General features: G+C 43.1%; 1 protein-coding gene across 2 annotated transcripts in view; it reads right to left on the bottom strand.

The window, feature by feature from the left end:
* NT5DC2 (5'-nucleotidase domain containing 2) overlaps window positions 1-19,641 on the bottom strand; it is a 61,252-nt gene that overhangs the window by 19,965 nt on the left and 21,646 nt on the right. The window contains exon 6 of one of the 2 annotated variants that reach the window (XM_053297514.1): window positions 7,816-7,944. The exons of the other annotated variant lie outside the window; for it this stretch is intronic. Within the exon in view, the coding sequence (XP_053153489.1) occupies window positions 7,816-7,944 (129 nt within the window). The remainder of the gene's footprint in view (window positions 1-7,815; window positions 7,945-19,641) is intronic. 2 annotated transcript variants of the gene reach the window in all.

Genomic DNA, 19,641 nt, shown 5'->3' with positions numbered 1-19,641 from the left:
ACAGAAAATAAAAACCTTAAACCAATTTAAACTCACAGTCAAATTAAAAGAGCTTGGGTGAAGAGAAAAGTCTTTGGGTATTTTTAAAAAGTTGTCAGATGATCTGGTGGCAACTGTAGACAAACCTCTCTGGATTATCTCAATAGGTGATGGGCCTCATGATGAAGAAGACGTTCTCTTAAATACCCAGAGCCTAAGCTGTTTAGGGCTTTATGGATTATAACCAGCACTTTGTATTTTGCCAGGAAACTTATTTGGCAGCCAGCATAGCTTTTTTAGTATAGGAGTAATATGGTCGAGATGACCCAGAGACCACATTCTTACCAACAGCAGTTTCCAGACTATTTACAAAGGTAGCCCCACATAGAGCACATTGCAGTAGTCAAGCCTGGAGGTTACCAGCAAACGTACCACTGTTCCGAGGTTGTTCATCTTAAGAAATGGACACAACTGGCGTATCAGCTGAAGCTGATAGAAAGCACTTTCGTCCACCGCCTCAATCTGAGATACCAGGGAGAGGTGTGGATCCAGAAGCACTCCCAGACTGCCTTTCCTTCTGAGGAAGTGTGACCCCATCCAGAACTGGCAGATCAAAATAGTCTCTGGAGTTCCGACCCTGCACAAGTATCACCTCTGTCTTGTCTGGGTTCATTCTTAGTTTGTTATCGAGGGATAACAAGATAAGACAGAGGTCCCTTTCTGCCTCCAGACAGGCATTTAGGGAGGTTATGCCTTCTCCTAATGATGCTGACATGGAGAAATAGATTTGGGTGTCATCAGCATATTGATAACACCCTGCACCAAATCTCCAGATGATCTCTCCCAGCGGTTTCATGTAGTTGTTAAAAAAAAAAATTGGAGACAATATGGAGGCCTGGGGGATGCCATACAAAAACTCACATTTTGAAGAGCAACAATCTCCAAGTGACACCATCTGGAATCTGCCAAAAAGGTAGGAGCGGAACCACTGCAAAGCAGTGGCCTCCAAACCCCAATACTCTGAGGTGTTCCAGAATGATACTATGGTTGATAGTATTGAAAGCCACAGAAAAATCTAAAAAAGACCAAGTCACACTTCCTCTGTCAATTTCTAATTGGAAATCATCCATTAGGCCGACCAAGGCAGTCTCCACCCCAAAGCTTGCCTGAAAACCCATTTGAAATGGGTCTAGATAAATCAGTTTCCTCCAAGACTGCTTGGAGCTAGGAGGCCACCACCCTCTCAATTACCTTGCCCAAACATGGAAGATTGGAGACAAGCCTATAGTTGCTTAACTCTCAGGGATCCAATGCAAGCTTCTTCAGAAGAGGTCAAATGATTGCCTCCTTAAGAGAGGAAGGCATCCTGCCCTCCCTTAGAGAAGCATTTATAATCTCTACCAGGCCTCCTTCAACAACCTCCCTTTCCGTTAGTATAAGCCATGGTGGACAAGGCTCAAGAGAAAAAGTGGTAGGCCGCACCCCTCCAAGCAGCTTGTCCACATCCTCAGGGATGGAACTGATCCAGCCTAACTACATAAGAGGAGTTGCTGGACACCTGTAATTCAGATACTGAGTCTAAGTCGACCCGAATACAAGAGATTTTGTCCACATAGAACTCATTAAAAACATCACAGTGGGTATTCCAAATTCTGTTTCAAAGGAGGAGGGGCATGTACTAGCCCCTCACAACCCTGAACAACTCCACTGTGAGCTTGTGGACGCAATATGAGCAGGAAAGAATTGCTTATTTGCCACATGTATTGCCAGAGCATAGGTCTTTAAATGTGCTCTATGTTGTAATCTGTTGGATTCAAGTAAAATCTTTCTCCACTTGCGCTCCAGTCATCTACCTTGCTGCTTCATCTCCCATAGATCTTCCGTGTTCCAAGGGGCCAGCTTCGGAATGGGTTAGAGAGGACGTTTAGGAGCGATCATGTCTACTGCCCTGGTGAGTTGGCTGTTTGAGTTCTCCACCAGGGCATCAACAGAATCACCGGCAGAGCCAATACTAAATCCTTCCAAGGCTTCTTGGATCCAATAACCTTTTTGGCCAGACCATTCTATTATGCCACTCACCCCTGAGGAGGTGGGATGTGATTGTGAGAACATCCTTAATCAGATGGTGGTCCATCCATGACAATGGGGAAATCACAGGAGTCCTCACCTGTGGAACACCACCCTGATCAGAGTAAAAGACCAGATCAAGTGTGTGACCTGCAACACTGATATGGTCAGATACTTTGACAGGGATCCTGGTAAGAAAGATGATACTCTAGACCACAGGCACACCACCTCCTCGCCCATGTCCCCTCACCTGCTGAGTACCCTGAAGGGAGAAGCTAGGATCAGACTGGACCATCAGTCTCCCCTAGCCAAGTCTCTGTGATACACACCAGGTAAGCCCTTCATCCATAATCAAACCATGGATTATTCTGGACTGACCTAACATTACAAAGGAGCAAGGTGAGGCTCTGTGGGTAGTTGTCAGCACTCCCCAAGGTCAAAGAACTGGCAGAACAGCTGGAAGGTGGTATTATATTTCGGATTTTCCTTCCCCTGTAATGGTCTGCTGACATGCCAACATTACTACTTCTAATTCTATTCCCCATTACCACCACAATAGCCACCCCATAGTCAAGCACATGCTGCCTGTCTCCCCATCTCCAGACAAACCCAGACACATTATAGATGGACTTCAGCCAAGACTTAGTGACAAAAACTAGCTAGACAGCAGTTTCTACTCCTACAACAGCCACAAAGCAATATACTGTGCCTCAGTCACACACCAAAGGCTGGCCCCCTTTGGCAGCCAGCTTCAGCTAGCGCCTGCAGGCCAGCTGCTTACCATCGGCCATGCTGCCAACGCAGCCCCCTTGCTTATAACCCCTCCCACCAAACCCCACCCAGAATCTCTCCTCTCAGGAGAGACACCGAGGCAGGGCTGGAATAATTAGTGCCCACAGGTGTTGATAAGAAGGCATTCAGGAAGGAAAGGGCCACAAGTCGAGACAGCAGAGCTGAAAATCTTTTCCAGACTTCTTGAAGAGGGCTTTAAAAGAGAGAGAGAGAGAGAGCACGCACTACAAAATCGCTCTGTGATGCAAAATTTTGGCCGGAAATGACATCCTAAGTCATTTCCGGACACCAAGGATTTTGCAATAGGCAAAAGTTGCCTATTTTAAAAACTGTGGATAATAAGGTCAGGTCTATATTGCTTGACCATATATATATGAAACTGTGGGTACTGGGACTGCGGCTAACGAGGGCCACAGGTAGACAGTCAAAAGGTAGGCTTACTGGTCAACAACTTTGCACAACTTTGACCAGTCCAGCTGAACTACAGCCAAAACCTAAGAAAGCATTGAATGACATTTTTAAAAAGCTCGCTGAAGGGTAGAAAACTAATAAATGCAACAATTTATTCCCTGGCACCAAGACAGCTGATCAAACTGAACCCAGGAAGTAGCTTATTCACATGTCTCAAATCCCAACACTTAGGCTTGCTTGACCTTTTGGCAAGCACACAGTGTACACTATTTCCTCCTTCACATCCAAAGAGCTCGCATAAGGAGATAAAATGCTCTTAGGATCGCTGCAAACATTTTAAATGCCAGTAGGTGCCCACTGACTACATGCATAAACAATAACAATAAGTCTCAACAATAAGTTGAGACAAATATACTGTGCCTATTGGCTCTCTACAGGTGGTGATCATAGAAAACTGCTCTTTAAATCTCAAAGAGTGTTTTCTGATATCAGCATCTAACATGAGAGGTCTATTAGATAGGATCAGACATTTTCAAGTGTATGACAGAGAAAAGAAATTTAATTATGATTTGAGCCTTCCCAGGTTCTGCCCTACTTTGCTCCAGGATATTCTGTGAGAAACAAGTTATTGGCTAGTGAAGCAAAGAAGAGCTGAAAGCTACAGAGATTAGCAGCAATGTAAGCAGTAGAAACACAAACACACGCTCCATCAGCCTGTAAATCACCAGGAACACCACAGATACAGTAAGCACAGTAGTGGATACGCAGATAGAAAACACATCTTGTCCTACTGGGGGACAATTCATTCTCAGGGGTCCTTTTCATTTTATTTATTTGGCATATTTGTGTGCCACCCAAAACTCACAACTCTGGACGGTTTACAATAAAACAACACAGATTAAAAACAAAGTTAGCTATTACAGATTTTCATATCTGAGCTTTATCTCCCTGCTTTCACTAGTGAGGCATATTATTTGACTCTGTACTGCAAAAGTTCTTTTAAAAAGTTCCAACCTTCAGAAGCTTTGAAAACAAACACAAGTCTATTTGCAATCAAAATGCTCCATTTGTTTCTGGAAGAGTAAAAGCCTGGACCTTTGGTTCACGATGGAGGCACCACTTGGCACTGCCCCCCTCCCCCACAAACCAGACTTAGGTGCAAGAGCTACTATACTGGTCCAATATTAGGAGTCAACTGCACCTAGTACATTTCACAGATGAAAGGTACCTATAACTGAGGAGGGTACCTATGCCATAGAGGGTACCCTGGAGAAAATGCAATACCAGCATAAATATCAACCAGTAAACAGACTCCCTTCCAACAGCTCAAGTTAGCAGCTCTAAACATTAACTAAAAAAAGCAAAAATGAGTTCTATTTGCCATGGTTCACAGAACAAACCTAAGGCTCGGGAAGAGATGCTGACTAGTGGACCCATCGCATCAAGATACAGAAGAGATCTTCTCCCCCCCTCTCCCCATCTTGACAAGCTAGTGAGTGCTGCATCATCCCATGGGACAAAGTGGATTGCCAGAGTCCATCAGCCTGCCTCCTTGGTCATGAATATCCATTCTGTCATTTCGTATCATTAGATCACTGCAATAGCATTTTATCTGCTCTGTTTTCTCAGTGTATTTACAAAGACAAGACATTGTGGGGTAGGAGTTTATTTCATCTGATTTTATTCCCCACTACCGCCTTCTGGATTGTTACTCTGGCTGTGGCTTCTATGCAGTCCTCCCTTTGACTGCTATCTGTGTTGTTTTGCTCACTTTTAATTGCTGTAACATCTTGCACCTGGGCTGGGTTTGCCTGATAGGCATGGCTCCCACCCACCCTGTTTGGCTTTTTGATTTTCAGCCCTTATAAAAAGGCGACCAAGCGTATTGTTTCGTAATCCTAAAAAGAAGACTCCTGCTGACTACAGTGTTGTTGTAGCCTAGTAATTGGTTGAGCCTGGTACAGCTATGTGTCTCGAGTTGTCCAGAGATGGGGAAGCGGGAGACAACTCTGGGGCGGCTATTCCAGTGGTGGTGGGGAATCAACAAAGATATGGTGCTGGTAGGTCAGCAAGCCATTACAAGGGAAGGGAACTCAGAAACAATTACATTTTCCCTTCCAACAGGCCTACAACCTCTTTGATCTTGGAGAACAGTGCCAATCACCCACAGAAATTCACCACATTATTCTGTAATGCCAGGTCAGTCTAAAAGAAGTCTGAGATCATCCATGACATAGGAAGCTACCATATACTGAGTCAGAACATAGGTCCATCTCACTCAGTATTGTCTTCATAGACTTCTCTAAGGTTGCAGGCAGGAATCTCTCTCAGCCCTATCTTGGAGATGCCAGGAAGGGAACTTGGAACCTTCTGCTCTTCCCACAGCAGCTCCATCCCCTAAGGGGAATATCTTACGGTGCTCACACATCAAGTCTCCCATTCATATGCAACCAGGGCAGTCCCTGCTTAGCTAAGGGGACATGTCATGCTTGCTACCACAAGACCCACTCTCCTCTCCTAATAATTATGGATGAAGGAGCCAACCTGGTGTGCATTATAGAGACTTGGTCGAAAGAGGCTAGTGGTCTGATTCCCAGCTTTTCCAGGTGGGATATTCTGTGGTGGAACAGGTGAGAGGATGTGGGTGGAGAGGTGGTATAGCTGTGGTCTATAATAATATCATATCCCTTACCAGGATCCCTGTCAGAAATACTGAGTGTGTCTCTAAGCCTAGGAACCAAGTATAGACTCAGACTTCTGTTGGTGTCCAACAGATCACCCACTGCCCAACAGGGTCCCTAACAGATTATGGATCTGGTTGCAGAGTTATTATTGGAGTTGCCCAGGTTGCTGGTGCTGGGGGACTTCAATGTTCATTTCAAGACCAAATTGTCCGGAGCATCCAAGTTCATAGCAGCCATGACGATCATAGGCCTATTCCAATTGTTCTCTGGACCGATTCATGATGCTGGTCACACACTCGATTTGGTATTTTGCTCCAATCAGGGTGGTGTTTCATGGATGGGGACTCCTGTCATCTCCCTACTGTCATGGAGGGACCACCATCTGGTCAAGGTAGAACTTGCAGCCACAACCCACCTCTGTAGGAGTGGACCTATTAGGCTGGTCTATTGGAGAAGGTTATTGGATCCAATAGGATTCCAAGACACCTTGGAAGAGTTTAGAGCTGGCTCTGCTAGTGATTCTGTCGATGCTCTGGTGCAAACATGGAATAATAAATTCGCTAGAGAAGTAGACACAATCGCTCCTAAGTGTCCTCTCCAACCTGATTCAAAATTAGCCCTGTGGTACTCAGAAGAACTACAGGAGCTGAAGCGGCGAGGTAGACAACTAGAGTGCAAGTATCCAGACACTCCCGCAGATTCTTTGTCTTTTCTCCTGGGGTCTAATGAAGAGGTCACATGTGCAGCAGGCTCCTTGCATGATTTCTGCTGTGCCACTTGCTGGCTAAATTTTGCTTTCTAAAATTGACTCACTGCTTTTCAAACTACTTTTTGGATGAATGCATGTGAATCTCAGAAAGCAAGAGTTGGCCAGCAGGTGGCACAGAAGAAATCACCCAAGGAGCCTGCTGCCCACTTGACCTTGATATCCAGTCTGGATACTCTCTAAGCTATTGCCTTGTACTTGTTTTTTCGTTATTGCAATAAGATTACAGTGCATAAACATGATCAAAGATAGTAATGATACACGTGAATATAAATGAAAAAAGAAAAGAAAAAGGGGAACAGGGGGGCACCTTCTTCAAGAATATATTTTGTGTTTCAAAGCACAAACAATTCATTAAAGCTGGACCAGGTAGCTGAAAATATCCCACCGACAGAAAAAAGCAGTTCAAATGCTGACAGGGAACACATATCAGGGATCCAAAGTTGCAGTGTAGGAGTGGATTTGTCCTTCCAGTGTTGTATTACAATCCTTTTGGCAACACCCCAAGCGTGAAGAGTCTGCAATTCTTGATGTAATGCTATATTTCATATGCTGGGGATGTACCCCAACAAAACTTGAATGTACTTGACAGGCAAAGATAACTGCAATGTCATTAACTACCTTATAAATTTCAAGCCAAATGGCACAATAACCAGACAGGACCAAACCATATGCGTGAATGTACCCTCATACAGATTGCATCTCCAACATCTAGAAGTCTGTAACCCTCCCTTATTAAAACTTCTTGGAGGTGTCTAATAAATGTTTCTGCTCTATTAGCCACATTTTGAGATCTAAAAAGGCATGCTTCATTACTTTCAAAACAACCCGCCATTGATTTAATAAGATAGGGTTATTTGCAAGCTCTTTTCAGAGTGCTTTTTACTGCCATCTGGAAAAGCCCAAGTAAAGTGTGGTTTGTGTAGGCACTATCACTATGTAGATGGTAAACAGAGGCTTTAGAGCATTACTGAAAATGACAATGCTATCTTTCATAGAAACTGACTGCTAGATTTTGTATATCCTCACTGCAAAGCTCAATGTAGGATACAGACATAAATTCCAATTGCATTGTATACACACTTTTCAACGATGTCTTGAAATAGTTATACTCACACTTATATCCTTGTAAAGATGGACTTGGTCATACTCAATATTATGAGTCATGAAATAGTCAGTCACTGATGACAACAGAGTCATTTCAGGAAGGGAGAAGATGTCCATAAACTGTTTAATGGCTGGACCCTGCCCCCAAAAACAAATATATTAGATGTTGCAAAAAAAGTAGAACTAATGGAGCCTACTTCTTGCTTCTTTCAACATTTATATTCTAAACATTAAGGGCTTAGAATCTATTTAATAGATAATACCAACATCTGATTTACAAATCTGAAAGCAGTTTCAAATGGAGAAACATTCATCTTTGTGAAATAAGACTTTTTAATACTTATTCCTTGATATTTATTTACCTCTTTAAAAGGGATTTCACTCAGTCATGAACTTGTGTTCTACAAATTATACTAAAGATCAAGTTTGGATCACAACTTTTTTTCCCCTGTCCTGACTTCAAAGTCATAGTTTAGAGGCCAATTTGAGCACTTCTGTATAACAGCAGCCCTGCTAGATCAGGCCCAAGGTCTAATTAGTCCAGCATCCTAGTTCACACAGTAGCCCACCAGATTAGGGTTGCCAACTAGGGAGTTTTAGAGAGCAAATGCTACTATTCTGGGGACCAAATAACCTTTTTTGCATTAGGAGGGGGAGAGAGAGAGAGAGAGAGAGAGTATTTTGAGGACTGCACAACTTTGTTTGCATTTGTTGTGGTGTCCGAAGTTCTGGGGAGCCGCTGGAACATTTTGTTCATTCAGAACACTTTGCTCTCTTGAGCAGCTTCTCTTCCTTTGTCCCTTTCCTCTGCCAGCATCCTACTGACCATCCATACAGTGGGGAAGCCAGAAGGGAGGGTCTGCTTCAGTGACAGGCTGCAGAACCATGTGATGCAGGAACAAGGACAGATGGGCCCAGCAGGTGCAGCTTGCTCCTTCATGTGGCAGGAAGTTAGCCTTTCTCATTTAGCAATAACCCTTGCAACTGAGTAAAAAGGCAGTGGCACCTTTTAAAGTGGTGCATCTCTTCCACTTATTATGGAGAGAACAACAATATCCAACCCCAACACAGCATTCTTTCTGTTGCGGATGCTGATGTTGCTTTGGGTTTCTTTTTAGACTGTGAGCCCTTTAGGACAGGGGGAGCATCTTGTTACTTTTCTTTGAAAACCACTGTGAAACCCTCTGCTGAAAAGCCATCAAAAATGTTTGTAGACATAGAGAAGAGCAAGCAAGTGGGAGACCAGGCATGCACCACTGTGCCATAGGGATCTGTACAAAATCGGAAAACCCGAGAACTGGATTTGAGCCAAACCAGCCTGGCCTGGTCTTGTGTACACTCAAATCAGGCCTGGTTCAGTTCAAACCAAGCTCCATGCATGCATGGAGGCCATTTTATTGACACACACAGAGGCCTAAAATGGGCCCTGCCCGCCCCGGTGGGGTGTCCCTGCTGCCACCCTCACCCACTCGGGAGGCTACTGCAGCTGCCAGTGGAAGCACCTTTAAGGGTTTTTTTTTTTTTAAATCACTGCCCTCCTGCCCCAACTTGCTATAACTAAGCCCCGGTCCCCCACTTTACTGGTAAAGGGGAATCCTTAGCAGATTCCCTTTTACCAGTAGGTTTTGAGCCAATTCAAGCCAAACCAGGCCTGGTTTGGTTTGACCCGAACCCCCCGAGCCAACAGCTCAAAGGCAAGCCAGCACGCAAAGAGGCTGGCTCAGTAGAAACTGCCCAGAGAACAATTTGTTATGGGGTGGCTAATAAAGTTTTATTTATTTATTATTTCTTGTTTATACAGTCAGACAGGTGTTATTGACTGGTTTGTTTTATCCAGACATCGAGTCCTTCCCAAGGACCTGGGATGGCTGAATTTTATTGTCAATGTTGTTGCTGTTGTTATAGATATTGTCGCAGAATATAGGCTGTTCCCAGTAAAGTTGCTTTTTGTAATTGGCTGATGGTGATTTCTGTGGCTATTATTATTATTATTAATTCAGTAGCTAGCTGGCTGCCCTGCCTCTAGCCAAGAGGTGAAGTTGCCAACCTGGCTGGGTGACCTGTGATGGGAGTGGGGGGTGGGGGGAGGACAACAGAGGACTGTGTGTGTGGTAAACCTAACCAGCAGATGAATTTACCATTAAGAAGCAGAGGCCTTGAGAACTTTGCACTTAGAGAGCAGACTGAGCAGACATACAGCTCACCTGGTCATCAGCTTCACAGTGGTGAGCTGTATTTATTCTCAAATTATCCAATCTTTATCAAAATATGCATATATAATACCAACAAACATATGCAAATTTTATGTAAAATAGAGATGTTATGGTGACATTTTTCGTGAAAAGCATCCTCTATTTCCACTTTTTTGATGGTGGATATCAACTTTTTTCACCATCTAGATCTGGCAACTCTATTCCAGATGCCTCTAGGAAGCCCACAGGCAAGAGCTGAGGGCATGCCCTCCCTCCTGATTTTGCACCCCTCAAACTGGTATTTAGAGGCATCTTGGCTCTTAGGCTGGAAGTGGCCTATAGCCATTGATAGACTTGTCCTCCATGAACTTATCGAAGCCCTTCTTAAAGCCATCCAGGCTGTTGGCTGTCACCACATCTTCTGGCAGAGAATTCTATAGGTTAGTTATGCATTGTGCGAATAACTTCAATCATATCATTTAAAATATTTCTATACCACCCCAAACTTGTGTGTATGAGTGGTTTACAGTTAAAATCATTTAAAACATCAAATCAATTAACAATTAAAATCATTTAAAACATAATATTAAAAACATTAAAACTATAAATCTAATTAAAAGCCTGGGTGAATAAATGTGCCTTCAGCGCCTTTTTAAAAGTTGCCAGAGATGCAACTTTTAAAAAGGCATTGAAGGGGAAGCTCTCATTTCAACAGGCAGCACATTCCAAAGTCCAGGGGCTGCAATGGAGAAGGCCCATTCCCAAGTAGCCGCCAAACAAGTTGGCGGCAAACACAGATGAACCTCTCCAGATGATCTTAACAGGTGGTGGGGCTCATGGTGAAGATGTTCTCTTAAATGCCCAGGGCCTAAGCTGTTTAGGGCTTTATAGGCAATAACCAGCACCTTGTACTTTGCCTGGAAACATATTGGCAGCCAGTGTAGTTCCTTCAGCACAGGAGTAATATGGTTTTACTCCTAAGTTCTTCCTTTTGTCGGTGCTAAATTTCTTGGCAATCAGTTTCATGGGATGACCCCTAGTTCTAGTATTATGCAAGAGGAAGAAAAATGTCTCTCTCTCTCCACACCATGCATAATTTCATAGACCACTATCATGTTGCCCATCAGTCGCCTTTTTTCTAAACCTAAGCACAGGTTATAGTGGGCACTGAATTCAAACAACACGATGGGGCCAGCAGACCCATCGTTTCAGCAACCTAACCAACATCAAACCAGGAGTCCAAATGGCGATTAAGGCACTAATTAAGGCACTAACTGGTTGGGAAGAAATCCCACATTTGAATGGTAAGTAATGCCAGCCTCAGGTACATTTAACTTTATGTCCGCGTTATGTCCGAGTTGGAATACAGATGGACATCTGAAAGAAATGCAGTCAGACATGGGGGGGAAAGTTGCTACATCCCTGTGGAGAGCTACAGCTGGGTGAGTCATTTAGCCCTGGATTTGTGTGGGAACTAGCTAGGTCTGTGTATAAAAGTACATTGTGGGAAAAGCTTAGAAGTGGTCAAGAATGTATTTATCCACACACTAAATGGTACAGCACACAATGTAATTCAGCCTTCTTCAAAATCACCCGAAGACCTACAACCTAAATCCATCTGAAGCACTTCAGTTTAGTCAGATATGAGGAAAAGATTAAAGAACAGAGTAATCCTGGGAATTACTTAAAGTATGAGAAGACCTAAGCCCTTTGGGGACTATAACCACATGAACACAACGGAGTATACATTTTATTCAACATATGTAGCTACAGTGGTCAGATTCATGCATTATTGTATGATCTATTGTACAAGCATTGTTGTATGGACTGTTTTAGCCCCTTGATTTTTAAGGTGTTAGTTTTACGTGCACTTGTGCACAAGTTATGCAGCTTTTAGGCTGTCAAACCATGTTTGCCCATCTACATTTCATTTACATTGTCCAGATTTCAAGAAATATTTCCTTATAGTAGGAGTAGTGCTTCTCAAACATTATAGAAATCTTAATGAAATAAGAGTCTGCAGAGATTGCTTAGAACAGTCAACAATCTCACTGAATAATTAGAGCTGTGTATTTTCTTTGAACAGCCAAGCAGTAGGAAAATCAAAAACAAACAAACCAAGCTTGGACTGCAGACTAGGAACAATCTGAAAATACAAAGCGGCCTGCAATAGCTTAGTACGCCAAAATGTTATCTCTCTTTTCATCTGAATAGGGGAACAATTCATTGTAATGCAAATTATGGCAAGTAATGTTTTTATTCACAGAAGACAAATTGCCATATAGCCAGAGCAGTAAATTGGTACCTTTACTAGTGACGACAGCCATGTAATCTTGAGTGACCTCTAACTGTCAAAACCCATTTCAACTCACCTTCCAGCAATAATCACATAATAAATTACTTCTGATCAGTCAGTCGAAACGGATTTATTTGCACTGCCAATGCACATACTGCTAGACTAACAATGTAGAAGTTATGCTCCCAAAATAGTCAAATCCAGATTATAACCCCCTCCAACAAAAATATAAATTAACCAGTTACTAGTCAGTGCAATACTGATTTTGCCCAGAAAACTCTTCACCAAACTGAGGAACTAAACTAAACTCCACCAAACTAACCTAAACCAAGAAGGGCCTCTTCACATAGGCATCAAGCACTTTGAGAGGAAAACACACACACACACACACACACACACACACACACGTGTCCTGGCATGTTGTGGTAGATTTACCACCACAATCAGCATATGGGCTTCAGCACAAATTAGGAAGTCACGTATCTGGAGCTGGATATGCATAACTGGCTCATCACAGACTACCATAGATCTAGAAGGTCCTACAGTATGAACAGGCCCCAACTGTCAGGGGGGAAAATTGGATACGACACCCATTCTTTTTATATTGCACTTGTCATAGTTTGGCATTTTTCCCCTCACACCGATTTTAAATTAGACCAACTTGTACCAAAATATATGTTCAGTCATACCTCACTTTTGTCACCTACATAGGCACAAACCAATATAAGCTCCTTACACTATATGGAGATAACATTTGGTAGTTTTCAAGGAAGTTGTTCGGTGGCTAGGAGCTCTTAAATGGCATGTAAAGTCCACCATTCAAGGACAGGTTATACAGAAATGCATGTAAATTGTCCAGAGCGTCTCTTTCAAGGAGAGCCAGGACACAAAAGCAGCTTTGCCTAAACTTGTGGGTTTTTAAAAAAAATGTTGCTATTTTTATTCCTATTGCATTTTTCTCCATTTTTAATGGGCCCAACATTAATGGTTCCTAATTAGTACTGCCACAAACAGAAGTTTTGTTTGTGCAAGGGGGAAATGGAAATTTCCATAGACTTCTCCCCTTCTCCCTATAGCCCCCCACACCGTCCCTGAAAATATATCCTTGAGAATTGGAAATACTCTCTGCAGCAGATGTTTCGAGACGTTGGGTGGGGAGGGGGGCTTCAGAAGCAAGGCACAAACTGGTGAAAACTATCACTCCCCCTTGTATGAATGGAACTTCTTCAGTTTGTATGAGTAGTAGTTGGGATTTAACCCATCGTCTTTAATTGGTTTTACATACGTACATTGTTTTTAAATCAGGTTTGTCAACCTTTGGTGGGAGTGGAATATAATTTTATATATTCATTGTCTGGGCCCCACAAACTGAATATTGAAATTGTTAGGAAATTTTCAGATGAGCTGGCCTGGCATGCTGTTGGCTCCTGATCAGAGGACTCATAATCAGCTTTAAGAGAGATGAGTCCTCTCCAGGAAGGGAAGACTGTTAGGCTGCATCCCTCCCTCCCCCTCTGCTGAGCAGAGTCTGCTCCTGATTGGCTGGTTAGACATTTATTATGGACCAAACCTGGAAAGACAACAATAGATAAGAGTTTGCTATTTCTGATGATGCAGCTTTACTCTAATTCCTCATTACGGGTTAGATATGCTACCAATGGGTCCCTAACTGACTCAATCTCCTCTACTCAAGGGGTTAGACAGGGCTGCGTCTTGGCCCCAACACTGTTTCATCTCTTTATTAATGATCTGGCTCCATTTCTGGAGAGGGTGAGTGCCCGTTTTACTCTATGCCGATGACGCAGCTGTGCTATCTCAGTCCAGATTAGGTCTGCAAAGACTGTTGCGCGCTTTTGCCGGCTATTGTAGTGATAACAAACTAAAAGTTAATTACGGAAAAAACAAAGGTCCTGGTTTTTTCTAAATCCAGGAAACTATATAAATGGGTAATAAATCAGAACCGCATTGAGCAGGTTTACAACTATAAATATTTAGGCATATTATTTCAATATAATCTCAACTGGAATACCCATAGGCTGTCTTCAATTCATATAGCCCGCAATACCTTCAGTGCCTTTTTGTGATTTTATTATTCTAAAGGGGGTCAGTTTGTTCCCATGGCACTCCAGGTATTTTGTGCTAAGATTGTGGCTCAACTACTTTTTGGAGTCCCGCTATGGATCCAGGGAGTAACAGCTGAACTGGAGAGAATACAGTCTATTTTTTAAAGAGCTATCTTTGCAGTGCCTAGGTGCATGTCTTATTCTGTTCTATGTTTGGAATCTGGGTCTGTCTCTATAGCCTGTAAAGCCTGGGAGCTTACTTTTGCTAGATGGAGTAAACTTTGTTCAGAGATTCAGGAATTTTCTTTTTTCCAATATTTATGGGTGGATTCTTATCCTAACCCTTGGCTAACATATGTTATCAACAAAATTATGCAACTGGGCCTTTCTCCTTCAGAACTTCTTACTTGGGAATATAATAAGGTGAAGGAAACATTATTTCTCCGGTTGCATGATATTGAATGGCAGGAACTGATGTCTTCGGCCAATAGGACTTGATCCCCTTTACATTTTGGGATTCTGCCACCTTCGGGAGATAAAGGTGCTAACTATTTAACACTGCATTTTTCTAAATTTCGGGTTTCATTTGCTCGGACCCAGTTAGATGTGTTGCCGCCCTCTTCTCTTTGGGAAGAGAGATTTGCTAAAGATCATCCTGTAACGGTTTTTTGCCCTTGTGATGCTGGCATCTTGTAAACTGTCACCCATGTTTTGTTATATTGTTCTCTGTATCGGGACGGCAGAGAAGAACTTATTTTCCCTCTGTTACTTAAATTTTCTGGAAGGTGTGAGTCTTTTTACACATATTATTGCCTCGCAGATTTAAGCTCTGAGACTACAAAAACTGTAGCTAGATTTTTTTTATATAGCCATTAGGTTAAGGTCTCAATTAAACTCTTAATTGTGGGAGCTGCTTATTGTTTTTAAGTAACTTATTATGAATGATTGTATTTTGTTTTATTGTGTTTTAGCATTGATTATTGATAGTTTCATTGGACGTATTTGCTACCTCTATTCTTGCTGGCCAACGGCTGTAATAAAATTGATGATGATTGGCTGGTTAGTGTTCTGTTTCATCCCACCCCTCTCTCGGGCTGACTGAGGCTCAACAGTGAGTGAAGTGTCACTGAGCATCAGAGCAATCACAAGGAAATAAGGGAGGGATGCCACCTGAATCTCCTCCCCATCCCCTCCTGAAGCTGAGACAGAGATTAAAAGATATTTGATTGATTAGGGACCCTTTTTGAATCTTGCCCCCATTTTTTTTTTTAAAGATAAAACATAATACCCTTTTCCTCAGCTATTCCCCACCCCACCCCCCAATATTCCTTAGCAATTGGCTTCAGCTTATCCCTTTATCCTGCTGCAAAATCTGGGACAAAGTTTCTCATGGAAAACTTTGGTGGGGGATGCGAGCAAACACGGATGGGTGAACAAGCAAAATAGAAGCGCCGTTGACACTACATTAATATAGGAGGGGATTGTAGTAGGCATATTTTTTTTAACATGTTGAGCCAAGGGAATGTGTGCATGTGAGGGAGAGTACACAGGAATGTCTGATATTTGTACAGGAGCAAGAGAAAGGACATGCCAGTATTGTTTTATTTTTCACCATGTCCTCACAGTTTTTCAGCAAAGACACAGAGAGGGAAGGTGGTGGTGTGGTGGGGAGGCAGGGGTCCATCTGAACTACTTCTTAGGGCATTACATCTACCCAAAGCAAGGAAAGCCACATCTAGAATAGAATGCTAGATTGTGGGAATTCGGACGCCTTTTCATCTACTTGAATTAGTCTTTGGGAGTGGTGAATATGTCTTTAGGGAATGTCTATTAGCATTCAGAAACATTTATTGCGTGTTTTCAGAACACGAACTTAAATTTACTGTGGTGTGTGTCACTCTGGCTCACTCACTGGCTGACAGGATATCAATATTCTTAGTGAACTTTCCCATGCCACAGAGCCCTGAAATCTGGTGCACATATCAGCCGCGTTACTCCAATTACTAGAAAAATCCAAAAACAGGATATTTGTACACCTCCCCTTCAAAATGGGAGACACTCTAATAATCCTAGCTAAGAAGCTAGAAATCGGTAGACATGTAGTCCAAGATACCCTGCTTACTAAAGGCAAATCTGAAAGGGAGACATTTGTACGTTGCTAAAAACAAAAGGGCAGGTACACCCTGAAATGATTACGGTGCTTCCAGAACATCCAGGAAGCTAGAAATATGGTCCCAGACACACTGATCATTAAAAGTCTGCTAATGGGGAATTTTTACATTCTGTCAAAGCTTGAGGCACAAGTTGTCCCTTGTAAATGAGGCAAGGATTCCAGCACAGAAAGATTAAGCAAAGTCCTGGATGGGGTGGCATTTAAGGCTGTACAAGTTCTCTTGTCCTTTCAGACTTGGATTTGTGGGGGAAGGTGGGTCTCCAGTTTTAGCAATGAGCATAAGGCAAGCTAAACAAACCCTTCAGTTTAAGAGTTGTTGTTTAAGAGCTGTTTACAAGTTAGGTGTTCATAATACATCAAAACACATGGAACTTTTAATTCAAGCCGCCTGCTTAAACTTTCAAACCATGTAAGCAGTAAACATTGCATATCTCTCTCATATGACCACTGTGCACTCGTTTCCCTTGATCTTTCAGCCCTAATCCTCCAGAATGTTTGACTTTTTAAACACCTTAATTTATAAAGTGGTTTTTTGGCTTTAGGTTAGATCGTGCACATGCGTGCGCACACACACACTCCTAAACCTTGGCAGGTTAAAATATTATGTATGAGAGAGAAAAGGAGAGAGTCAATGAAACTATGGAGTCATTTTGATGATACTGGGCCCTATCCAAGTTCAGGGTCATAGACCAAGCGACCATAAGTTAAGTATCTGCAAGAAGCTCAAGGACATTAGGGGAACATGTGTTGCTCTATCAAATTGTGTGTACTAAAGAACAAATAACTCAGTGTGACATCATATTTTTAACAACTTTGAAAGAAAAGTAACAAACTAAGGCAACTAAGCATTTTAGCTTGGAAATCTATGAGACATTCAAACTGAATGAGGGAGCTAAACATTCTGGACCTACCTGGTGTGAGGACGGGAATTTGTGGAGTCTCCAGTTCTTACCAGCTACAAGCGATGATTTTATTTGGTATCACAAGAGACAATCCAGATAATACTAATAGTTGCTTAAGAGCATTCACTGTGGGGCAAAGCTCAGTAGGGCTTGGTGGTCCTCTTTTCTTTGGCTCTCCTAACATTTTACCATTCTGCTCAGGCATGCCACGACCTATTATATGACCAAGGGGCAAGCATTATTAGCTTCTCCTCAATATGAAGTTTTTAAGGAAAACAGGAGGTACTATGGTACAAACAAGAGCTGGATAACTATTTGAAAACCCTACTGCACAGAAAATGTAAAAAAACAGGGAAAAGATCAGTTTTGTATACTACCAAACGAACCCACCCACCCAGCAGCATTTTCAGGCTTTACTGCGAATTCGAAGTTGGCCAATAAAACAATGCAAAAAGTGTAGTTTTTTACCCTGGATATAAATCAGGCTATACTCTTAACACATAATGCAAAAACCAAATCGTGTGTGAAGTGCTGCCCGATAGCTTGCAGGGACTTTGGAGTAAATCTGACGGATACATGAATGCACATCCTCCATATGCGAATGAACAGAGCATTTGCATGCTTGCATGTAGAAGGTTCCCAGTTCCCTCCCTGGCATCTCCAGATACAGCTGAGAGTAGGGATGTGCATTGAACCACGGAGCTGTGGTCACACCAGTGGGGGGTGGCTCTTTAAGGACGGGGGAGGGTGCACTTACTCCTCCAGCCGCTTTTCCTTACGGGCGCTCTGTTAATTTCTCAAAATCCATGGGGTGGCAGCGTACCTCCCTGCCGCCCCTTCCCCCATTGTTGGCTGGAAACGAGGAAGTACCGTGTATGCGTGTGCCTGCTGCACGTGTCACATGTCACGCATGTGACATGTGAGGTGGGCACACGATAGCAGATGCACACGGTACTTCCTCATTTCCAGCCAACAACGGAGAAAAGGGCGGCAGGGAGGTACGCTGCCACCCCATGGATTTTGGGAAATTAACGGAGCGCCCGTAGGGAAAAGCGGCTGGAGGAGTAAGTTCACCCTCCCCCACCCTTAAAGAGCCCCCCCCCAGTCGGACTGGCGGAACCACCGGTTCAGAGGTTCATAAAGGGCCTCCGGACCGATTCCGTGCACATCCCTAGCTGAGAGACACTCTTGCCTGCAGCCCTGGAGCAGCCACTGCCAGTCTGTGAACACAATACTGAGCTAGATGGACCAATGGTCTGAGTTGGTATATGGCAGCTTCCTCTGTTCATATTCTGAAGGAGCTATGAATTAAAAACCCTGTGTGAAAAAGTTCCTGACATCATGTTATTTCCCCTAGAAGGATAGCACAGGTCATCAAACTATGTTCTAGGGAACTCTGGGATTCCTGAGAAGCTTATCAAGGAATCCTCAGTGAAAAGATCTGTAATGGCAGCTAGTCTTCCCCAAAGGCAGCTGGCCCACCAGTACCAGTTTCCTCTTGTAGGCTTCCCTGGTTATAGGTGAGCCCTCAACATATTCTGGGACCTCCTATCAGGTCACATGGGCTGACAGTGAGGCCCAAGAGGCCTGTGTGCAGTGTAGAACACTCCCCATAGTCCTGTGTCATGCACCACAGGGCTCCTCAGCATAGGAAGAGTCAATGCAGAAAGGACTCCTGAAGATCAAATACTTGAAAAACCACTAGGATAGCAGAAGCAATCTAAGCTAGTCTGCCCTATCCTAAAGGTTTAAACATCATTGTTTTCAACAGGAGTCAAAGTACGCAGTGGCCCGCCATGAGCTTAGATTCCTTGCTAATAAATTGGTACCCATTTCTTAACTAAGTAAAGCCTGATAAGTTTTTTTCTTGAACAAAGGGCTTGTCTGGCAAGACTGTGAAGATGAATTCTGAACTGGAAGCAGGGCATTGCAGTCCATTTCCCCATGCTTGCAGTTGTCTCTTGCTTTTCCCTTGCACAGAGCCAGTGCACAGCCCTTTAGAGAAAGCTATATGGGTAATACTTACTCTAGAGAAGTCCATCAGGGAGGAGAAAAACAAATTGCTTACCTGTAATGGATTATCTCCAAGTGGTCCTTGTACATTCACACTGTTGGGAGCTGTGCCTGTGTAGTCAGCAGCTCCCAACAGTGTGAATACATAGAAGACCATGAAAGTCTAAAAATAAAACAGGCAAGAAAAAAATCTATC

This window comes from Hemicordylus capensis, chromosome 2, assembly GCF_027244095.1.
Source record: "Hemicordylus capensis ecotype Gifberg chromosome 2, rHemCap1.1.pri, whole genome shotgun sequence".
In the NCBI taxonomy this organism is placed as follows: Eukaryota; Metazoa; Chordata; class Lepidosauria; order Squamata; family Cordylidae; genus Hemicordylus; species Hemicordylus capensis.
This window is presented reverse-complemented; position numbering and strand designations above follow the sequence as displayed.